This window comes from Ipomoea nil, unplaced genomic scaffold (assembly GCF_001879475.1).
Source record: "Ipomoea nil cultivar Tokyo-kokei standard unplaced genomic scaffold, Asagao_1.1 scaffold2647, whole genome shotgun sequence".
Classification (NCBI taxonomy): domain Eukaryota; kingdom Viridiplantae; phylum Streptophyta; class Magnoliopsida; order Solanales; family Convolvulaceae; genus Ipomoea; species Ipomoea nil.
In genome coordinates, this window is record NW_017619075.1 from 2,633,577 (window position 1) to 2,653,545 (window position 19,969).

Here is a 19,969-nt window from a genome sequence, read left to right on the forward strand (position 1 = left end):
AGAGAGGCTCACTTAGCTATCGCTAGAGAAAAGTATTTAAGGTAGCACGAGACGTCGTTAGTAAGAATGAGTCGGTCACAATAAACTCTCCAATCTTAATATTTTTACACTAAGATTTTCTTAAATACCCACACACCGTTACTTAATCCGTTAAAATTTTAAGAATCGCCGTTAGTTTACCGTTAAGTATATCTCACCAAACCTCCATTAAGTATATCTCACCAAACCTAATAAACTAGACCAAATAACAACATCAAAATGTCAAAAACTTTATAAAATAATAGACAAGATGATGCAGAAAAAGATCTAAAGTACCCCCATTAAAAAATCAACTGCTTCAAATTCCGCATTATTCTGCAGTACAGAAAGCAGCAGACTATACGTTAACTTTTGATTAATGTAAGGCCATCTCCAACCCATTACACCAAATTCTACACCAAATTCTACACCAAAAGGAATATTCTCAGAATATTCTTACACCAAATTTTATTCATCTCCAACCCATTACACCAAATTCTACACCAAATTTATTTCTACACAAAAATAATTTGTTTTCTCATAAATTATAACTTTTATTTTTTACTTTAATTTTTAATATGAAATTTAATTGTAATGCAAATAATATTTTTATTTCACAATAATATAACATATAACAACTATTACATTTAATTTTCAGAATTACCATATAGTTGCCACAAATGCTCAATCAATGCATTACGAAGTGCATAATGCGCTTCTCTATCTTTTATTTGTCTATGTCGAGCAAGAAATTCTTGAAATAGAGTAGCTTCATCTCTACGTAGATCAACTTCAATAGCCGGCGCTTCTCTCCACCTTTGTATATCCGCTTGCTCATCACGTTCATCTTCAATTATCATATTGTGCATTATGATGCAAGATGTCATTATATCATGTAATACACGTTTATCCCAAAAACGTGCCGGTCCCTTGACTATTGCAAATCGTGACTGGAGGACCCCAAATGCGCGTTCGACATCTTTTCTACATGCTTCTTGCATCGTTGCAAATAACTTTTTCTTTAGCCCTCGAGGTTCATGAATGGTTTGTACCAATGTTGACCATTTTGGGTATATACCATAAGCTAAATAATATCCCGTATGGTACTGTTCTCCTTGAATAACATAATGAGCTGGGGGTGCTATACCATTTGCAAGGTTTGTAAACAAATGAGACGCCTCCAAAACATTAATGTCATTATTTAACCCTGGCAAACCAAAATGTGCATGCCATATCCACAAATCATAATCAGCTACAACCTCAAGAATAATAGTTGGTTCTCGACTACGCCCAGAATATTGTCCAGCCCAAGCTGTTGGACAATTTTTCCAAGTCCAGTGCATACAATCTAAACTCCCAAGCATCCCTGGAAAACCACGACTCTCGCCAATTTGAAGCAACCTTGCAACGTCATTAGCATCAGGTGCTCTTAGATAGCGCTCCCCGAAGATCTCTACAATTGCTCGGCAGAATCTCTTCACACTTTCAATTGCAGTTGATTCTCCAATTTGAATGTATTCATCCGTTCCATCCGCTGGTACTCCATAAGCCAAAATTCGAAAGGCTGCTGTTACTTTTTGTAAAGTAGACAAGCCTAGCCTTCCAATTCTATCTCTCCGTTGCACAAAGTAGTTGTCATGATCTTTAACGGCGTTGGCAATTCGTAAAAACAAATTTCGACTCATTCGAAATCGTCTACGAAACATTGTTTCATTATATTTTGGATTTTCTGAAAAATAATCAGCCCATAACCTTCTATCACCATCGACACGATCACGATGAATCACTCTATGGCCAGGAACCGAACCACCGTGCCTTGAGTTGCTAGCTTGATTTGCCATCGTTTCCATATAGTAAGCCATGACAACGTTGTTGTTAGCATATACATTTAGTAATGCTTGCTCTTGTGATTGTATTATAGTATTGAGATCAAGATCATCCTCTGATTGTTGGGATAAGGGTGAGGGTGAAGGTGAAGGTGAGGATGAAGATGAGGATGAAGAAGAAAATGGAATAGGGCGTTTACCATTGTTGGAATTCATAATTGAATATTGATATGATGAAGAGATGAATGATAACTTTGGATGTGATGTACTAGTTTTTATAATAAGATATGAAATCTTATCACAACCTTTATCAGAAGTGTTTTCAACCGTTGGATTAAATCTCAACAATCTTAACCATTCATTGGTATGCAAATCATTCCAACACGGAATCCAACAAAAGATATGAAATCTTATCACAACCTTTATCAGAAGTGTTTTCAACCGTTGGATTAAATCTCAACAATCTTAACCATTCATTGGTATGCAAATCATTCCAACACGGAATCCAACAAAAGATATGAAATCTTATCACAACCTTTATCAGAAGTGTTTTCAACCGTTGGATTAAATCTCAACAATCTTAACCATTCATTGGTATGCAAATCTTTCCAACACGGAATCCAACAAAAGATATGAAATCTTATCACAACCTTTATCAGAAGTGTTTTCAACCGTTGGATTAAATCTCAACAATCTTAACCATTCATTGGTATGCAAATCTTTCCAACACGGAATCCAACAAAAGATATGAAATCTTATCACAACCTTTATCAGAAGTGTTTTCAACCGTTGGATTAAATCTCAACAATCTTAACCATTCATTGGTATGCAAATCTTTCCAACACGGAATCCAACAAAAGATATGAAATCTTATCACAACCTTTATCAGAAGTGTTTTCAACCGTTGGATTAAATCTCAACAATCTTAACCATTCATTGGTATGCAAATCTTTCCAACACGGAATCCAACAAAAGATATGAAATCTTATCACAAACTTTATCAGAAGTGTTTTCAACTATAAATACTACAACTTGGATTGCCAAAGTAAAACCACCACTCTCTGGATTCTTAAACCTCCTCTCAAACACTCCTCCATTCTCTTTGCAAAATGTCGAGCTCAGGCACAACCCGAACTGCTTCATACTCAATCGAGGAAGATCAACTTCTATGTCGTGTGTATTGTGATATTACCCAAGATCCTGAAGTTGGTAAGAATCAGGCACAACAAGCTTTTTGGACTCGTATTGGGATTGAGTACCATCAAATGCTACCAGCGAATAATGGTAATATTCGATCTTGGCGATCTATTCAAACTCGGATGCAAAATATATTGACTGCTGTTTCAAAATTAAGAGGATGCGTCCGCCAAATTGAAAACATGAACCCGAGCGGAGCATCTGAAAAAGACATTGTGAGTACTTTATAAATGTTTTATTAGTCATTTGCTTAAATCGTGAATACTTTACACATATTTGTTATTTACTTGCTTATATTTATGATTTATAATAGCTAGATAGAGCAAAAGATTTAATGTCACAAGATGCCAAATATCCAAAGGGGTTTAGATTTGATCACGTATGGCCTATCCTTAAGGATCTCGAGAAATTTAGCTCTACTCCTAGTAGAGACGCAAGTTTTGGTAGCCGAAAGCGAAATACCGACTTTCAAGGATCACAATCACTGCATGATATAGCAGATAAGTCAATAGGCTCATCATCTTTTTGTGTTGATTTGAATGACGATTTTGAAAGTGCAGACCAGGTTAACGGAAACAACAATGCAAGCGAGCGTCCTACGGGAAGGAACAAGGAGAAAAAGAAGAAACAACTGAATGAAGAAAATAAGGAATTTTTAAAATCCATCCAGACAGAAAATGAACAAATCAAAAAAATGTTCCAACATCATCAAGATATACTTGAAAAAAATTATGAGGTTCAGTTGTTAAAAGCTCAGACTGAAGCAAAGAAAGTAGAGTTGGCAGAACGACAAGAAGCGAACAGAGAGCGTCGAGAAGAGAAGAGAGAGCGTCGAGAAGAGAACAAAATCTTACGCATAAATTTAGATTCAATCACAGATCCAATGGTGCGTGAGTCTATAAGGAATGAACAACTACAAATTGTTGCAAAGAGAGCTAATGAGCAAACACATGGAGGAGGGGGTGAATCAAGTAGTCAATTTAATCAATATTTTGATAATTTGGGAGGGAATGGAGATGGTCTTGGAGACTATTAATTCTAAGTATGTTCTGTTTAATTTCGGATGTATTCGGTTTAATATTATGAAAATTATGTTTTATGTACTTCAGTTTTTAATTAATCTATATATAATATTAGGCTTGTTTTAATCGTCTTGATGCGATCTTTCAAATGATATAATTTATTTTTAATTATTCAAATTTTATGTTTATGTATTTAACAAAATATGTAAATCTATAAAAACAAAATTGGGATACAAAATGAATTAATAAAAGAGGTCAAGGGCAAAGTGGGAATAACATTTTCTGAAGCACATTTGGCGTCAAGCTACAGTGCAGCGCCATATTTGGCACTGCACTGTAGACAATCGGCAAAATGGCGCCACTTTTGGCGCTTCATTGGAGTGCTTCAGCGCCAAAAGTAGCGCCATTTTGGCGTTTGAGGGAGCGTTTAACGCTCCCTTGGAGATGGCCTAAGGATAGATACATCACACTCTCCTACACGGCTGGAAATTTCGCTATTTCCGTCCAACATTTCCGTCCAACCAAATATTGGTCGGTATTTTAATAAAAATTTCAACTTTCTATCACTAAAAATTGGTGGACGAAAAATTGATCGAAATTTCCGTCCAACACGCGAATGTTGGACGGAGTTTCCGTTCAACATCCAGTGTTGGAAAGAAACTCTGTCCAACTTGTAGTGTTGGTTGGTAAATCAAAATTAACTGATAGGTAGAAATTAAAATAGTAAGTATTTTAATTTCTGTCCAACATCAATGTTGGACGGAAGTCTAAATATTTTAGCCTTCTATTCTTCTTCTCAGTCGAAGTCTCGAAGACTACCGCTAAATATTTTAGACTTTCCCTCCCGTTGTCCAAGACTACCGCCAAATGGATGGCATCACCTGCAAGTCGGCAGCCACGACTGCTTCCGCCGTCCAAGCTCAGCAGACCGCCGGTGGCTCCTCAGATCGCGCATGTGTTCAATTTCGCGGCGGATCTACGGGCTCAACTCAACATCGCGGAGGATTACGCCGTGCCCTTCCTCTCCTCTTCTTTGGAAGCCACAACTGAGAGGTAAGTTTTATTTTTTATTTTTAAATTTTCAACTCTCCTCCTTCGTTCTTTAGATCTGTACAAGAGGAGCACTTTTTCGGAGAGTCCTGTTTCGGATCTACACTGGCAAGTCAGATCTACGCTGAGAAGGGAGGAGATGAGGACAGACTGAGAATGGTCGCTGCTCTGCCGGCTAAATCTGTCTACTGCTTTTACTATCATTATTTTTCTTTCTTGTTTTGATTAATGTTTTTGAGAAACAGTAAGGGATTTTCCATGACAATGTGCCCAGTAGTTAATATTGGCTGATTTTAGTAGTTGAGTTTGAATATTCTTGTCTTAGAAAAACGATTAACACCACAATATTACTTAATTTTTCATGTCTAATGACTTGTATATCTAATAAAAATGAAACATTCCCATATCTAATTTGAGAATTTCTTTAAAAAATCAATTAATTAATTCTTTTAAAGACATTCCCATTTCCCAAATGGAATTATTATTATTATTTTAAAGACAATAATAACAGATTAATCATATGTTTTCATGGTATTGTTGCAGAATGTTCAAGCTAAGCTGGGGTTGAAAACCATCTTTAATAGTATGTTCTAGTGCTTTGATATTCATACTGTAGAACTATCTTTAAAGTCAATGTGGTCTAGCTGGACTTGTGAATGGCATCAAGGATTTGGTCATTGCATCCAAAGATCAAAGTAGGTGTTCTATTTAATTGCATCTTTAAAAAGGTTGAGTGGCTGCAAGATTCATAAGTTTGACCCAATTGTACATATGTATCTTATGATGTTCTAGATTTCCAGTTTCCACCAGTGCAGAAATGGTTTTCTCTTTTATTTTGTTTGCTCAAGTAGTATTGATCTGCATCATTTCCTTTAGATTTTGTATGAAATTGTATTTCTCCCTTTATGCACTGGAAACTATATTAAGTTTTGGGGTTTAGCCCCAAATCTGTATGTGTTGAGCCTAATAATGCTTGCAAAGAAAAACACTTTTAAACTCAAATTTCATAAGCGCATGTAAAGAAGTACTAATCTCACTAGTATTCCATTTACATTTTTGAGAAAGAGCTGCCTTGAATCTATGCACATTCTGCTTGTAATCCTGCATTGTCAATTTCAATTGTTACGGACTTTACTGATTCAAAATTTTGTCTAGGTTGCTTATGTTTTTCTTCTTCTATAGTAATATCTACCTATATTTAGTTTGATGTTAGTTCAATTCAATTCCCTTCCCATAATTTGAGATTTTAATTTATGTTTGTTTTAGTATTTTCATGGTTTGTGATGTCAGGAAGATCTGCACCATGCCTTGTTCCTCACCCTGCACCAACACCATCTCCATGCATTCTTTTACATCTGTAAAACTTTTTAAAGATTCACATGAATTTATATAGCTTTTGATATGATCTCATTGACTGCTTGTTTACCTCTTAAACTTGTTTAAAAATTTGGTAGGTTTTGCACTTCCTTTCTTGAGATAAGTGTTCACGAATACTCTGGTATGTTCTTTTTTTTTTTTTTTTTTTCATGTTATGTTTGATATAATGTTAATTCATTTATATAGATGTTAAAAATTTGGTAGGAGTTGCACGTTTGATTGGTGTTACATACGGTGTTTGCACAGAAATTGTGGATCCGAATAGGGCAATTCATCTCTGTTGTCGTTGGTTTGCGTATACAGGTCAATGTAAACTCAACACAGAAGCTCTTGAACATTTTAGAAAGGTAAGTTAATAATAACTCTGAATTTAGTTTGTCACATTCAAGTTATTGGCCTCTTATCTCTTCTAAGCTTATCTTCTGCATGAATGATTACCATTGGAATCCCATCCTACCTTTCTATTTTGGACATGTAATGTTCATTGCTGGCTTGAAGATGCTCAACAATTAGGAGCAATTAAGGGAGATAGTATTGTTACTCAGTATCTACAAGAACAATCATTGAATTCATATGTGTGTATGTTAAGGTGATAGGGTGAAATTCATGTGCATTCATATCTACATTGGTACATTGAAGCTGCAATTAAATGCATATTTGTTAAGGTGATAGGGTGAAATTCAGGAGGATGATAGTCTTGGGAGGATAGATGTTTTCCAAGTAAAAGTAGACTGAGCTTTTCTGCTTTGCTTTTATTGTGAACAGGAGTATTTTCTAATGAGTATGACATTGCCTCGATTCCTTACTTGAGCTCAATCTTCAGTTTATCTTATAATATATGCATACAGTTTCCAGATGTTAGTTCAGAGGCTTTACTTAAGTTGGTGTTTTGCATATGCACTTTTGCAAGTCCATTATAATGTCAGTCTTATGAGTTATTTAGTTATTTTCACATTTTTCTATGTTCCAGGATACCATGGTAGTTTGCCACTTTCCTGTTTAACAAAGGTTGAAGAATATTATGATAGTTTGCCACTTTCCTGTTTTCTTAAATCATGGAGCGTGATCTTCAAATGCAACTTCAAATGCAGCATTGATGGTAGAAATTCAACAAATGTGGGAAGAAAACAAAATGATGAAACACAAGTCCTTCCTGATGAAGATTAAGTATTTTATATTTTTATGACTTCTTGTGTATGGCAATAGTGCATTGCTTAAATGTTTATGAACACAATACTATCTTTTTGTTGTAAATAATTTTGATATTTAAATATATTTTCATTTTGAATTTAGATTGTTTACATTACTTTGTTGATGATGTAGAATTTACTGACAAGTAAAACAAAATTATAGCAATATCAAAATGATAAAAATAATTTATATAAATATAGATTTTCCTACCAACCATTGGTCACAATTTCCGACCAACCGTTGGAAGGAATTTCGGATATTAAAGCGTATGAGTTTTCCGACCAACGGTTAGTCGGCATTTCCGTCCAACGAGTAAAAGTTGGACGGAAATTTCCATCCTAAAAATGGTGGGTTAACATCCGGAATTTTCATCCAATTTTGACCCGTTGGACGGAATTTCTGTCCAACATTTGATGTTGGACGGTATTACCGGTGTTCATTTTTCCGGGGTCACGTTTTGGTCGGAATGTTGGACGGAAATCAGTTTTCCGACCAATAACTCCCGTTTTCCGTCTAACTTCCGTTGGACGGAAATAGCGAAATTTCCAGCAGTGCTACCACATATACCAAACACACTATGGTGATGTTGGCATGTTTACCTTCATAAGATAAGCAACAATTTCATCCCTGGGTTACATTATATCTCGATCGTGCCTGGCTTGTTCGTTAATTGATGGTATGCAGCGATGTTCTAAGGTTCCGATTCGACCTCGCCCGACGGTATGCTCCCAAATTGGCCTCTTTTTTTTCCTCATCATTCATTGTTCTTTTTGTCTCTCAGTTTAAGGAAAATAGTGTAAAAAGAACCAATTTAGATCAACAAAGGCAGCATTCATTGTTCTTTTTGCCTCTCAATTTAATGAATATAGTGTAAAAAGAACCAATTTAGATCAACAAAGCAAGGTACAGTTGCATACACGACCTTCTAGGTATAGATTACATCTCAAACCAAAGTGTGTTTTTACAGTAATTTAAACTATTCATAGGGAGAAGCAAGGTTGCTATCCTTTGTGCAGTAGCATTTGCTATTTGAACATTCTCATTCTTGTTGACGATTAACGGTGGAATGTAATTTTAAGCAATGTATAACTATACAAAGATTGAACAAAGGCTCTGTAACGTGGACTCACTAGGAACCACCAGAAAATGATTTCCATCATCTTTGATATATAACGTGGACTCACTAGGACTTTTGACATAGCATGGTTGAAGAAATATACTCCTGGAATACCACATGGAAGCAAATATAGGGTGTACTTTAACACTCCAAATGGGCATTTGGAACGGGTTCCTGCTTTGGCTACTTATGTGGGTGTAGGTAACATATTTCTACCTGTTGTTACTTGCATATTACACATTTTAGATTGTTTTTGGTTTTGGTTCCTATCAATTCAATTCTGAAGCTTCAGTTAACAGTAATAATCTTTGATATGCAGATGCAGTTGGGAACCAGGCTTTTGCTGTCCATTGGGAACCGCCTCCTGAGGGCTGAGTCTGGATACAAGTGGAAACATAAGCTTCCACCCAAACCAAAATCTTTGCGTATTTATGAATGTCATGTTGGGATAGCTTTCTCTAACTTCTTGATGAAGTGAGCAGATGTGACACATATAATTTTGCTGTGTTTTCTCTGCGAAATTTATCTAGATTTTTATTAACTATGGAGTGTTAGATATACAATAGTCTAACTATAATGAATAACAGTATACGAGAAACCTGACCTCGTATGATAGCGGAAGCGTAGCCATGTAGATCTCCAGCCATAGTTGATGTTCCTGTTGTGTTGCCTCTTAACGGTAGACCGTTAGCCATGTTTTGCCTCAGACCTGACTCAGAACCCTAGATGGTGTATTGGTATCTACTGAGCGGTCTGAGTACCGTAACTGAATGTGCTATCTAATCCATAATCCTGTATCCCATCAATCCAGGTTATATTAGACACAGAGTTTGGTTGACTAACAACTACTAGTTATTAAGTCCAACCATACCACTTAATAAGCCTAGTCAACTTGCACCACTTAATTAAGGCCCTAATACATAATATATAATATATATTATTAGGGAAAATCTTACATTCTCCCACTTGGTGCAAGTACTAGCACAACCTTCATCAAAGAACAAAACACACGAATCATAGTGATATGTCCTCTATTTAATCAGAGTAGTATCCATTATGGTCACATGCATTTTAATTCTCCAACTTAGGTCTTTAATGAACAAACCCTATGTTTATTCTCGGTACCTTAAGGGATGTTTCTCAAAATACATTATGTACACAACTGAAGGAGAAAACGCATCCAAATTGTACAAAAGAGTACACTGTATGATCTCTAAAACTTTATAAGCATGCCTTAAGTAGAGATCTCTTAATGTTAGCATAATGCTAACTATATTCCATGACTTCTTTATAAGTTAACTTTAAGTACTATCTCTAACAGCTAAGAGCTTGGAGTTGACACGTCTGTCACTCCCACTCATCAAAAATAGCCAAAAGATAGTCAAGTCACAGAAGCATTCCAATAACTTAGACAATAAACCAAAGGTCTAAGTCCATAAATTTGGAATCTTAAACATACACCATAACTTCCCAAATAACTTCAATGTCCATTTTAAATGAACTGAACATAATGAGTCTTACTTATATGTCCCACAAAATTGTCTTAAGCCTTACAAACCAAAATGGTCCAGGATCAATTTTGAAGAAACTAAAGACTCTATTAATCACTGAAGAATTTATTAAATTACAGTGCACCACAAGTTAAATGCTTTTGTTCTAATAAATTTCATAATATTGTTGCAACATTTTCATAAATATGTTGCACAACCAAATGTTCGATAATTTGAACTTATGAATTTATATGAACAAATACAAGATTAATACTTGTGGAATATTATGGACTTATTGTTTAACATACAACCCAATTTGGAATGTATGAATACAATAATTAAATCCAAAAACTTTAGTGGAGTATCTTAATGACCTTTTGCTAAATGATCACTCCCACTAATTAAAATATTCTTCAGCGAAATTAATAAAGTGAACTTAATAACATACATACTCATAACTGATTTATTGACCAACTAACAAATGAAGACATAATTCCCCACCATTAGTTGGACATACTAAATAATCAATTTTTGGTTCCAATTAAAGTCCAACTAAATAATGAAGATATATTTCCCCACCATAGTTGGACATACTAAAAAAACAAAATACATCTTTCAAAACCAAGTTAGAATTTGGCTCAAAAGATACATTTTAACATTATTGGAATCCAAGAGGTATGTCAAATCACGTAACTTACTACAGTTAGTCCGAAGAACCGAGCAAGATTCGTGGATTAATTAATAAAAGTTGCTAAATTTTGGGAAGTGACTAAATACATGTTTTGCCAATGCAAACCATGAAACTTAGAATTATAATTGAACTGAATTTATAACACTAAGAAATTGTGATAAAATTAATATCTAATGGGTTGAGGGATTTATTGACATAAAACTTGCCTGTGGGCTAAAGTTTTAATTCTATTAAATCCAATTAAGAAACCCTTATGATAATATTTTTCACAATTGCTAAAGACCCAGAAGAATCTAGTGACATAAAACTTGCCTGTGGGCTAAAGTTTTACTCAATTAGATCCTAACTGAAAAATTTATTTATGATGAAACCATTATCAAATGAGTTGAAGAATCAAATGACATAAAACTTGCCTGTAGGCTAAAGTTTTAGTCAATAAGATTCATTGCTATCATTATGATAAAAAAACTTAAGAGATCATGTTCCTTTTCTTAATTCCTGTGGGCAAATTAAGAAATATGACCTAAATTTACATCATAAAATTAAACTTCATGATAGAATTGGAAATTATTTACAAATAACCATAAAGTAAATAAATTGATTTATTTCTATCGTTACTGATAAAACTACTAAACTACATTCCGATACATAATTGCCTGTGGGCGAAATTATGACCGTAGTCCAGTATTTCATCCTGATTAATTATACAAATATAACGAAATTGCCTGTGGGCTAAATTTCATCATATTACATACAATTAATCACAAATGATATGTCCAAAACTTTATGTGATCAAAATAAACCGCTTAATATATAATTTTAATAGATTAAGGATGCTGTGGCTACTCCAAAACCAAATTAAAATTATAAGATCACTAGACAATTATCAATTCCTTGCCTAAATTTTATGCGATTAAAACTTAATAATCTTAGGTAGCTGAATATGCTGTAGCATTTCCTTAATTAATCAAGATTGAAAACTCAAGATATTTCAGTAAATTAAAGATGCTTTGGCTATTCTTTAATAAACTAAAATAAAATCACATTGGCAATGAATACTTAAAAATTTAACAAACAGATTATACCAAATTGTGATGGGAAAATCTGAATATACTCCGAGGAAAGGTGGCTAGAGACTAAGTCACACTGAAAACCAATTCCTTTAATAGAGTATCAATTTAAGGAGACTAGTGGCACAAGATGTTCTTAAGTCATGGCCATTAAAAATAGTATGTCTCCCCGATTCATATATACTTAATGTATAACTGTTTGGGGGTATGAACCTAAAACTGTAGGGTATACACCAAAAACTGTATGGTTCACCTATGATTAAAGCTTAAATGGTGAACTAAAAATAGCGGACTAAACGTGCTTAAATTCAGGCACTACCGCGACTAAAGTTTATGCATAAGTCCAACTTAAATAGGAACTAATATAATTCCATCTCAAAGTATGCATTGCTAAAGGCATAATAAAATTGCATAATTTAAAACATAATATTATGCTTAGGACAAATATGCATAAAATTAAGCATCAAACTCATATATTCCAAATAAATTACATAACTTAAAGCAATTTACAATATGAGATTTCAAAGTATAAACTTAATATTCAAACACATATGAGTCCAAACCAAAAGAGACCCAACATTTTGAATAATAATGTACTGAATATATACTTTAAAATTTTTTTAAACTGTAAGCCCATGGGAAAATGTTTTAATGCATAAAGATCAAATTTATGAGAAATAACTGAATTTACAAATTCAAACAATATCACACCAAAAGGATATTCTATAATTTGTAAATCAAAATCTCACAAACCCTAGTTGCATAATCAAACTTAATATTATGCACTTAATGTGATTGAATGCATAAAACAATCTAGAAAGTATGAACCAACTAAAGAATATGAATTTAAACAAAATGTTCATCTATTCATACTTAACCAAATATGGGCAATCAGAACTAAAATCATAATTCAAATAACTAAATGAATTATGGAATTAATGGCAATTGTCAATTGCCTAGAAAATATGTTTTTCCAAAATTACTAAATTGATTCAAAATCACTCTCCATAACCCAGTTAATAATATTATTATTATTAATGGCAAAATTGCAAATAACCAAAATAGCAATAAATAGCCATAATAATATTATCACATTATGTATGTAGGAGACTAAATATGGAAAAACAATGGTTAAAACCGCTAACATTTATAAACGTTTTCGGATAAAATTTTGAAAACTTAATAAAATTTGAAGTCCGAAAAATATTAATGTCCAGAAAATTATTTTCTGAACTGGAGTATTGTCACATAAATTTATTTGGAAACAGTTCAAGGTACACATCTGAATACCATAAGAATATTAATGTCATAATTAATTATTAATAGTAATAAGTAACCTTATAATCACTATTAACATTAATAATAACGACAAATCAAAGTATGGTGATGCACCTTTTAAATGTTTCCATTTTCTAAAGATAAAATATGTGACTAGTCCAAATTAGCGGTTAACTGTAACTGTAGCACTAATTATCAATAACAACTATAAAAGATAATTAATGACTAACCTTAATGATGCAAACCGCATCTCTCCATTGCGCTAACAACGATGATGATCCACAATGAGAAGAAAAGACTCCATAATTCACCCAATCTTCACTATCGGTGTCAATAAACTCGATGCAGCGTCCAATGGTACGTTTAAAAATTTATTGGTAGGACTTAATTACCAACAATAATAGTCATGTAAAATGAAGTGGTAATCATGCCAATGTACCAAATATAGCATATTACCATGAAATGATAATTATTATGAAAAGTAATAAAATGAGATTAGTCCCTAAACTTAATAACAGTAATTAATAATGCCAATTAATAATAAATACAATAAAGACAAAACTGTAATTAAGGGATGTCAAATACTAATCTCAATTTTACCACATAATAATTAATCATGACTATTATGATACTTAGGGAGACTGAAGTTAAGGTAATAACCAAATTACCATTATACAGACAATATGTCAACTATATTGCTTTTGCCATAAAATTAAAGAGTTAATATTATTATTAATGCCCTGTAAAACTATTGATAGATTAAAAATTAATCAACTTAAACAATAGTTTGTAATTCTTAATGGCCAAAATAACAATTAAATCCTTAATCCTTAATGTCTCAAAATATATCAAGACAATAATTATAGCACTTAATTACTCAAATTAGGCTCATAAACCTCAATGGCCTAAGTGAATTATAACATGAATGATAAATGGTCTAGTACTAAAGTAGACCCAAACTTAATATTATTACCAACGATTAATACCAAAATATGGTAGTTAGTAATAATTAAAAGTGAATAAACATGTTATAATAAAAAAGAGCTATAATTATTATTTAAAATATCAATCAAAATGGTGGGATCCCTACTTTAATGACCCAAGATAGGTCCCAAATAGCTTGTTCAAAATAGGTTCTAAAGTCCCAGAGACACATAACACTAAAATGTGCTCAAAATTAATAGGAAACCAAAACAAGCTACCTTAATAGGCCATAATGCTTCAAATTGACCTAAGGATCTAAAATTGAGTGATATTTTAATAATAAATTTATGAGTTAAGAATATGCTAAATCCAACCTTAATGCATGCTATTATGAATATATAATTATAACAATAATTTATAAATATACGTAGCATGCTTGGATGTGCAAATTAATACATTATTAACCCATATATATTAAATAAATTGCAACACTTGAGGCAATTTAATTTGCACCTTAATATTAAATTAAAATTCAAACAGAAAATTATAACTTAATATTTGCCCAAATTGAATAATAATTTTAATAATTACTTAAAGAGGAACAATTAAAGTGGAAGTAGTCCAATATGATGAAGAGAATTGATGCAAGCCCAAAATACTAAAATAGGCCCTTTTTTTAAGTATTGGACCAGGTCTGGCCTGAATGGGCCTGACCCGGCCCAAATGTACAACCTATATTCCTCATCATCTTCTTCCTTAATCAGCTGAACCCTAGCTGCCTGCTTGAAAACGAGATAAACCGGTAATGGAGATGGAACCGTGACAGTTGGAGCCTGCAACGCCTGAAGGAGGGAGCAACAATGGCCGAAGCTAGCATCGCCTAAAGGGAGGAGGACAGTAGCGGCGAGCCGGTAACCCAGCCAACCTCCACCGTCTCTCCTTGTCACGACGCCAACGCCGGCGATCGCCGTCGTCCATCACGGCAGTGCCACGGATCCTTTTCGTCGTCAACTGGGGCATGAGGAACAGTGACAACCCAACTTCGCCGGTGTCGCCTGAAGAAGAAGAGGAAGCAGCGACGTCGCCTGGAAAACCCAACTTCGCCGCCGCCGTCTCTCCTGGTTGCAACGTCAGAACGCCGCCGTCGTCTCCTCCACCAACGCTGTCCACCGCCGTTAACGAAACCGGTGACGCGTTGACGACAACCAAAGGCACCGGCGACTCAATCCGGTGATTCTCCGGTTAAATCAAGCAGTAGATTTTTATTTTTTTTATTTTTATTTTTTGGCAGAAACTATAACCTTCTCTTAATGCGGAAATTAAATTTCAGCAAACCAAAAAAACAATTATTTGTAATTAATTCAATCAAAATATACATGTCAAATTGCTCAATTATATCTGGACTAAATAGATATATTTTGTATGTAGATTTTGAAGAATTAATATACAAAACATATACAAAAACTTGATGTATATGAAACTTTACTTAATATTGTTTTAGGCAAAACAATCAACCAGGCAGAGATTATAAAGGCTCTGATACCAAATGTTAGATATACAATAGTCTAACTATAATGAATAACAGTATACGAGAAACCTGACCTCGTATGATAGCGGAAGCGTAGCCATGTAGATCTCCAGCCATAGTTGATGTTCCTGTTGTGTTGCCTCTTAACGGTAGACCGTTAGCCATGTTTTGCCTCAGACCTGACTCAGAACCCTAAATGGTGTATTGGTATCTACTGAGCGGTCTGAGTACCGTAACTGAATGTGCTATCTAATCCATAATCATGTATCCCATCAATCCAGGTTATATTAGGCACAGAGTTTGGTTGACTAACAACTACTAGTTATTAAGTCCAACCAGACCACTTAATAAGCCTAATCAACTTGCACCACTTAATTAAGGCCCTAATACATAATATATAATATATATTATTAGGGAAAATCTTACATGGAGTACATATTTGTTTGACCTGCTCAATAAATTTAGCTCTTTATTTCAACTTTAGAAACTTCGTATTCATTTTCATTCAACAAAAAGTTAATTTACCAGGGATAAAAATGATACTTTTTTCCTGGCACAAGTATTCTACTATTCTCCTAATAACAGGTCCCATCCATCCCCACATCATCCACCCCTTCTTTACAATGCATTTTATTTTATCAAGTGTGCAATATAACTTTGCCTTTCTCTAACTTCTTGATGAAGCGAGCAGATGCCAAAGTAATTTTTTGTTGTAATTCTAGGTCCTTCTACATGTAAAAGAAGCTGGATACAATGCAATTCAGTTCATTGGAGTAGTTGAGCGCAAAGATTATTTTACTGTTGGATACAGAGTATGTCACTCCTTACAGACCTCACCCCTTCTATTCTACATGGTTTCTGAATTTGGAGTATTATTATTTTTTCTCCTGATAAATCATTAGGAAGTGACACCAAGGTATGGTGCTTAATTTTATTATTTCACCTTTTATCATAATGAGCAGGTGACAATTTTTTTTGCTGTTAGTAGCCGTTTTGGCACTCCAGTGGATTTCAAACTTTGGTTCTGCACTCCAGAGGTTTTTATCGTATTACTCTTTTATGCTTTCTTCTGCAGTTACTATCTACTTGTCTATATTATATTCCAGCCTGCCCAATGTTGGAGCCATGCTATATGCCTTGTACGTGATTTTGAAGAAACTCAAAAATGTGTTTGAACACTAGTCTACGCTCAGGGTTCTCTGAGCAGCAATCCGTAAGAAGCTTTCGCATTTGGAGAAGCTCAAAAATGTGTTTGAACACTGGTCTACGCTCAGGGTTCTCTGAGCAGCAATCCGTAAGAAGCTTTTGCAGATTTGCATCAACACTACTTTGGAGCCTATCCTATTATGGAAGATTATAGAAGAATGTACTGCTGTAGGTAAATAATATAATGAAAGTGTACATTTTACCATATCTTTAAATGGAATATTATATTAGGAATTAGCATTTGCCACAACAGATATCCAAAACTAATATTAGGAAGATTTGCCACAGCAGATATCCAAAACTATCCAGCCCTATTGAAGACTTCCAGAGTCTTTGTGATATAATTGGATTATGGAATGTGGGGACTAACACCGTTGAACAGAAATAATATAGGTGTAAGAAGAAATAATACAGGTTTTAATTGATTTCTAAGTTTGCGAATAATATAAATGAAAATGAAAAACTAAAAATATTTACTTGTGACGCGGTTCACATCCCAACATCTGGATACTCAGTTGGAGAATAATGTAACATCTGTGGACTATGCATTTTTAAAGTTTGCTACATCGTTTTAGAGCTTTCTTGAACTTGTACATATCATCTCATCATTTCATAATATGTAAAATAGTTTAGAAGCGTGTACATAGCAACTAGAGATTGTACAGATGGTTAGAACACTCTAAAACCTATAAACTTATATAGGGATTTTGGGAGAATTCTAAAGAGTAAATCCTAATCGTAGGATTAAGTAGATCTCTACCATTCATTAGGAAGGGGTATAAATACCTTTCAAGGGGCCTCATTTGTAACCATAGAAAAGTTCAACTAATCCTTCAAATGCTTTCTTAGTCATTGCATCATTTATTTAGCATCACTTCCAAGTGATAAGAGAGGCTCACTTAGATATTGCGAGGGAAAAGCAATTAAGGAAGCACGAGACGTCATTACTAAGAATGAGTCGGTCACAATAAACTCTCCAATCTTAATATTTTTGTGATCTTCAGTTAAAAAAAATTAAAAAATTACTTGAAATAAGAGACCAAACCACATCTCCTTATCAACATTAGTTGGCCAACGCAATCCAGCTTGGTGCATTAACTCACCAGCGGAAGGCTTATTTTGAAATATAGCCACTAATTTGTGGAAAGTCAGTCGAGCCATAGCAGTGACAAGTAACATTTGGCAACCCTTTAGTGTATTGTTGAAAGATTCAGAACTATTGGTTGTCAAAATGTTAAACCTGTGTCGACTGTCATGAGACAATGCCCAATATTTCCATGGGATTTCTACCAAGTACTGATATGCCGCATCTGGAATAATCTCTTGTATAGTCTTCATTGCCAAATCGAAGTCTCTTTGTTTTACAGAACTACCTGCCTCCCAAACCAACGACCTCATCCTCTTGTTCCGGAATTGTGTTATCACGTTACTTCGTAGATAACGAAGGCAACAACAACGATATATGAACGTGTTGAAACTCTTGGTAGATTGTTGAATGCTGCATCAATGCCTGGATGTCTATTTAAAATTATGCATATAAACTCGCCATTAGCAAAGAAGGTTGTCGCTAGCAACGTAGGAACCAGGACCAGCTGTTGGAATTTTCAGAGTCCACTATTGAGTACGCAAGGGGGAAAATCTCTTCATAGACACCCAATAATAGATGCCCTTTGAACTTATCATATAAGTGTGTCCCATCTATGGTAACAACAGGAAGGCAATAACAAAAACCGTCATTGGCTGACTTAAATACCCAAAAAATGTGTTGAAACTCGCACTAGTGTTTAATATTCTAATCAATATAGAATAAACCATAAACACTAATAATAATAATAATTATTATTATTATTATTATTATTATTATTATTATTATTACAACTAAAAGTGATATCACTAAATTGTAATACAACAACAACAACAACAACAACAACAACAACAACAATAATAATAATAATAATAATAATAATAATAATACCAACAGAAATTTCATACTAATAGTAATAATAATAAATAAATAAATAAATTTTGTACTAATAATTATCGTAAGCAATAAGGGTCAAATTAAATAGGTCACTCAACTACACACTCAATTGCAATTAGGCTATCGAACTAAAAAAGAATGTAATTAGGTCCCTAAACAACGCAAACTCATGCAATTCAATCCAAAATGACCTGTTTAACTGGAAAGACGGTTACCGAATTTAAAAATATATTTTTAAAATAATTTTAAATAAAAAAATCTTGTGAAAGTGTGAAGGGTTTCATCTATTTCTTCTCATAGAACTGTACAGATTACAATAATTTATACTGGAAAACTAGCTATAACCTAATGGGCCCACTGTAACGGGCCTAGGGTTTCAACACTCCCCCTCAAGCTGGAGAGTATAGATCATAAGCTCCCAGCTTGTTACAAACATATTCAACTCTAGGAGCTCTAAGGGATTTCGTCAAGATATCAACTAACTGATCTGCAGAATTGACGAAGCTAGTTTTAATACACCCTGACACAATCTTCTCTCTAATGAAGTGACAGTCAACCTCAATGTGTTTAGTCCTTTCATGATAAACAGGATTTGACGCGATGTGTAGAGCTGCTTGATTGTCACATATCGACGTCATTTGGGCAACATTGCCACATTGCAATTCTTGTAGTAGGTGTTTAAGCCACATAAGCTCACATGTGGCAAGCGCCATGGCTCGATATTCTGCTTCAACACTGGACCTAGCAACCACATCCTGCTTCTTACTTTTCCAAGATATGATATTACCTCCAATGAGAATACACTAACCTGAAGTTGAGCGTCTGTCAAACGGGCAACCAGCCCAATCTGCATCACAATACCCAACAACTTGTGAATGTCCTCTATCTTCATATAATAAGCCATCTCCTGGTGTTCTCTTGATATACCTTAGAACACGAACAGCAGCATCCCAATGAGAATCACAAGGTGTCTCAAGAAACTGACTCAACACACTAACTGCGA

The 19,969-nt window shown here is 34.2% G+C and overlaps 3 protein-coding genes across 9 annotated transcripts; 2 read left to right on the plus strand and 1 right to left on the minus strand.

The window, feature by feature from the left end:
- Window positions 1–665: 665 nt before the first annotated feature.
- Window positions 666–2,060, minus strand: LOC109154407. Its single transcript, XM_019302206.1, has one exon. The coding sequence runs from the start codon at window positions 2,058–2,060 to the stop codon at window positions 666–668; it is 1,395 nt and encodes a 464-aa protein (XP_019157751.1).
- Window positions 2,061–2,953: 893 nt separating this feature from the next.
- LOC109154408 lies at window positions 2,954–4,077 on the plus strand. The gene is made up of 2 exons (XM_019302207.1): window positions 2,954–3,256; window positions 3,355–4,077. Exons 1-2 carry the CDS (start codon window positions 2,954–2,956, stop codon window positions 4,075–4,077), a joined length of 1,026 nt encoding a protein of 341 aa, XP_019157752.1.
- Window positions 4,078–4,839: 762 nt separating this feature from the next.
- LOC109154349 lies at window positions 4,840–7,645 on the plus strand. Of its 7 annotated transcripts, XR_002049684.1 has the most exons (5): window positions 4,840–5,116; window positions 5,657–5,696; window positions 6,568–6,611; window positions 6,695–6,837; window positions 7,461–7,645. XR_002049684.1 is itself a non-coding variant. In XM_019302162.1 (4 exons), the coding sequence occupies exons 1-4, from the start codon at window positions 4,935–4,937 to the stop codon at window positions 7,491–7,493; spliced, it is 420 nt and encodes a 139-aa protein (XP_019157707.1). In that variant the 5' UTR covers window positions 4,840–4,934; the 3' UTR covers window positions 7,494–7,645. The 7 variants fall into 7 exon arrangements, 4 of the variants coding, with proteins under 4 accessions (XP_019157707.1, XP_019157708.1, XP_019157710.1 ...); XR_002049685.1 differs by lacking the exon at window positions 6,568–6,611 and having other exon boundaries at window positions 5,657–5,808; window positions 6,737–6,837; XM_019302162.1 differs by lacking the exon at window positions 5,657–5,696 and having other exon boundaries at window positions 6,677–6,837.
- The last annotated feature ends 12,324 nt before the right edge of the window (window positions 7,646–19,969 follow it).

What these genes read in the sequence shown, in the direction of transcription:
- LOC109154407 (XM_019302206.1), bottom strand. Translation starts at nt 2,060, where the DNA reads ATGAATTCCAACAATGGTAAACGCCCTATTCCATTTTCTTCTTCATCC.
- LOC109154408 (XM_019302207.1), top strand. Translation starts at nt 2,954, where the DNA reads ATGTCGAGCTCAGGCACAACCCGAACTGCTTCATACTCAATCGAGGAA. An exon ending in GAGCATCTGAAAAAGACATT is followed by an intron (nt 3,257 to 3,354) that starts GTGAGTACTTTA and finishes GATTTATAATAG; the next exon opens with CTAGATAGAGCAAAAGATTT.
- LOC109154349 (XM_019302162.1), top strand. Translation starts at nt 4,935, where the DNA reads ATGGCATCACCTGCAAGTCGGCAGCCACGACTGCTTCCGCCGTCCAAG. An exon ending in TTGGAAGCCACAACTGAGAG is followed by an intron (nt 5,117 to 6,567) that starts GTAAGTTTTATT and finishes AAAATTTGGTAG; the next exon opens with GTTTTGCACTTCCTTTCTTG. An exon ending in AAGTGTTCACGAATACTCTG is followed by an intron (nt 6,612 to 6,676) that starts GTATGTTCTTTT and finishes TCATTTATATAG; the next exon opens with ATGTTAAAAATTTGGTAGGA.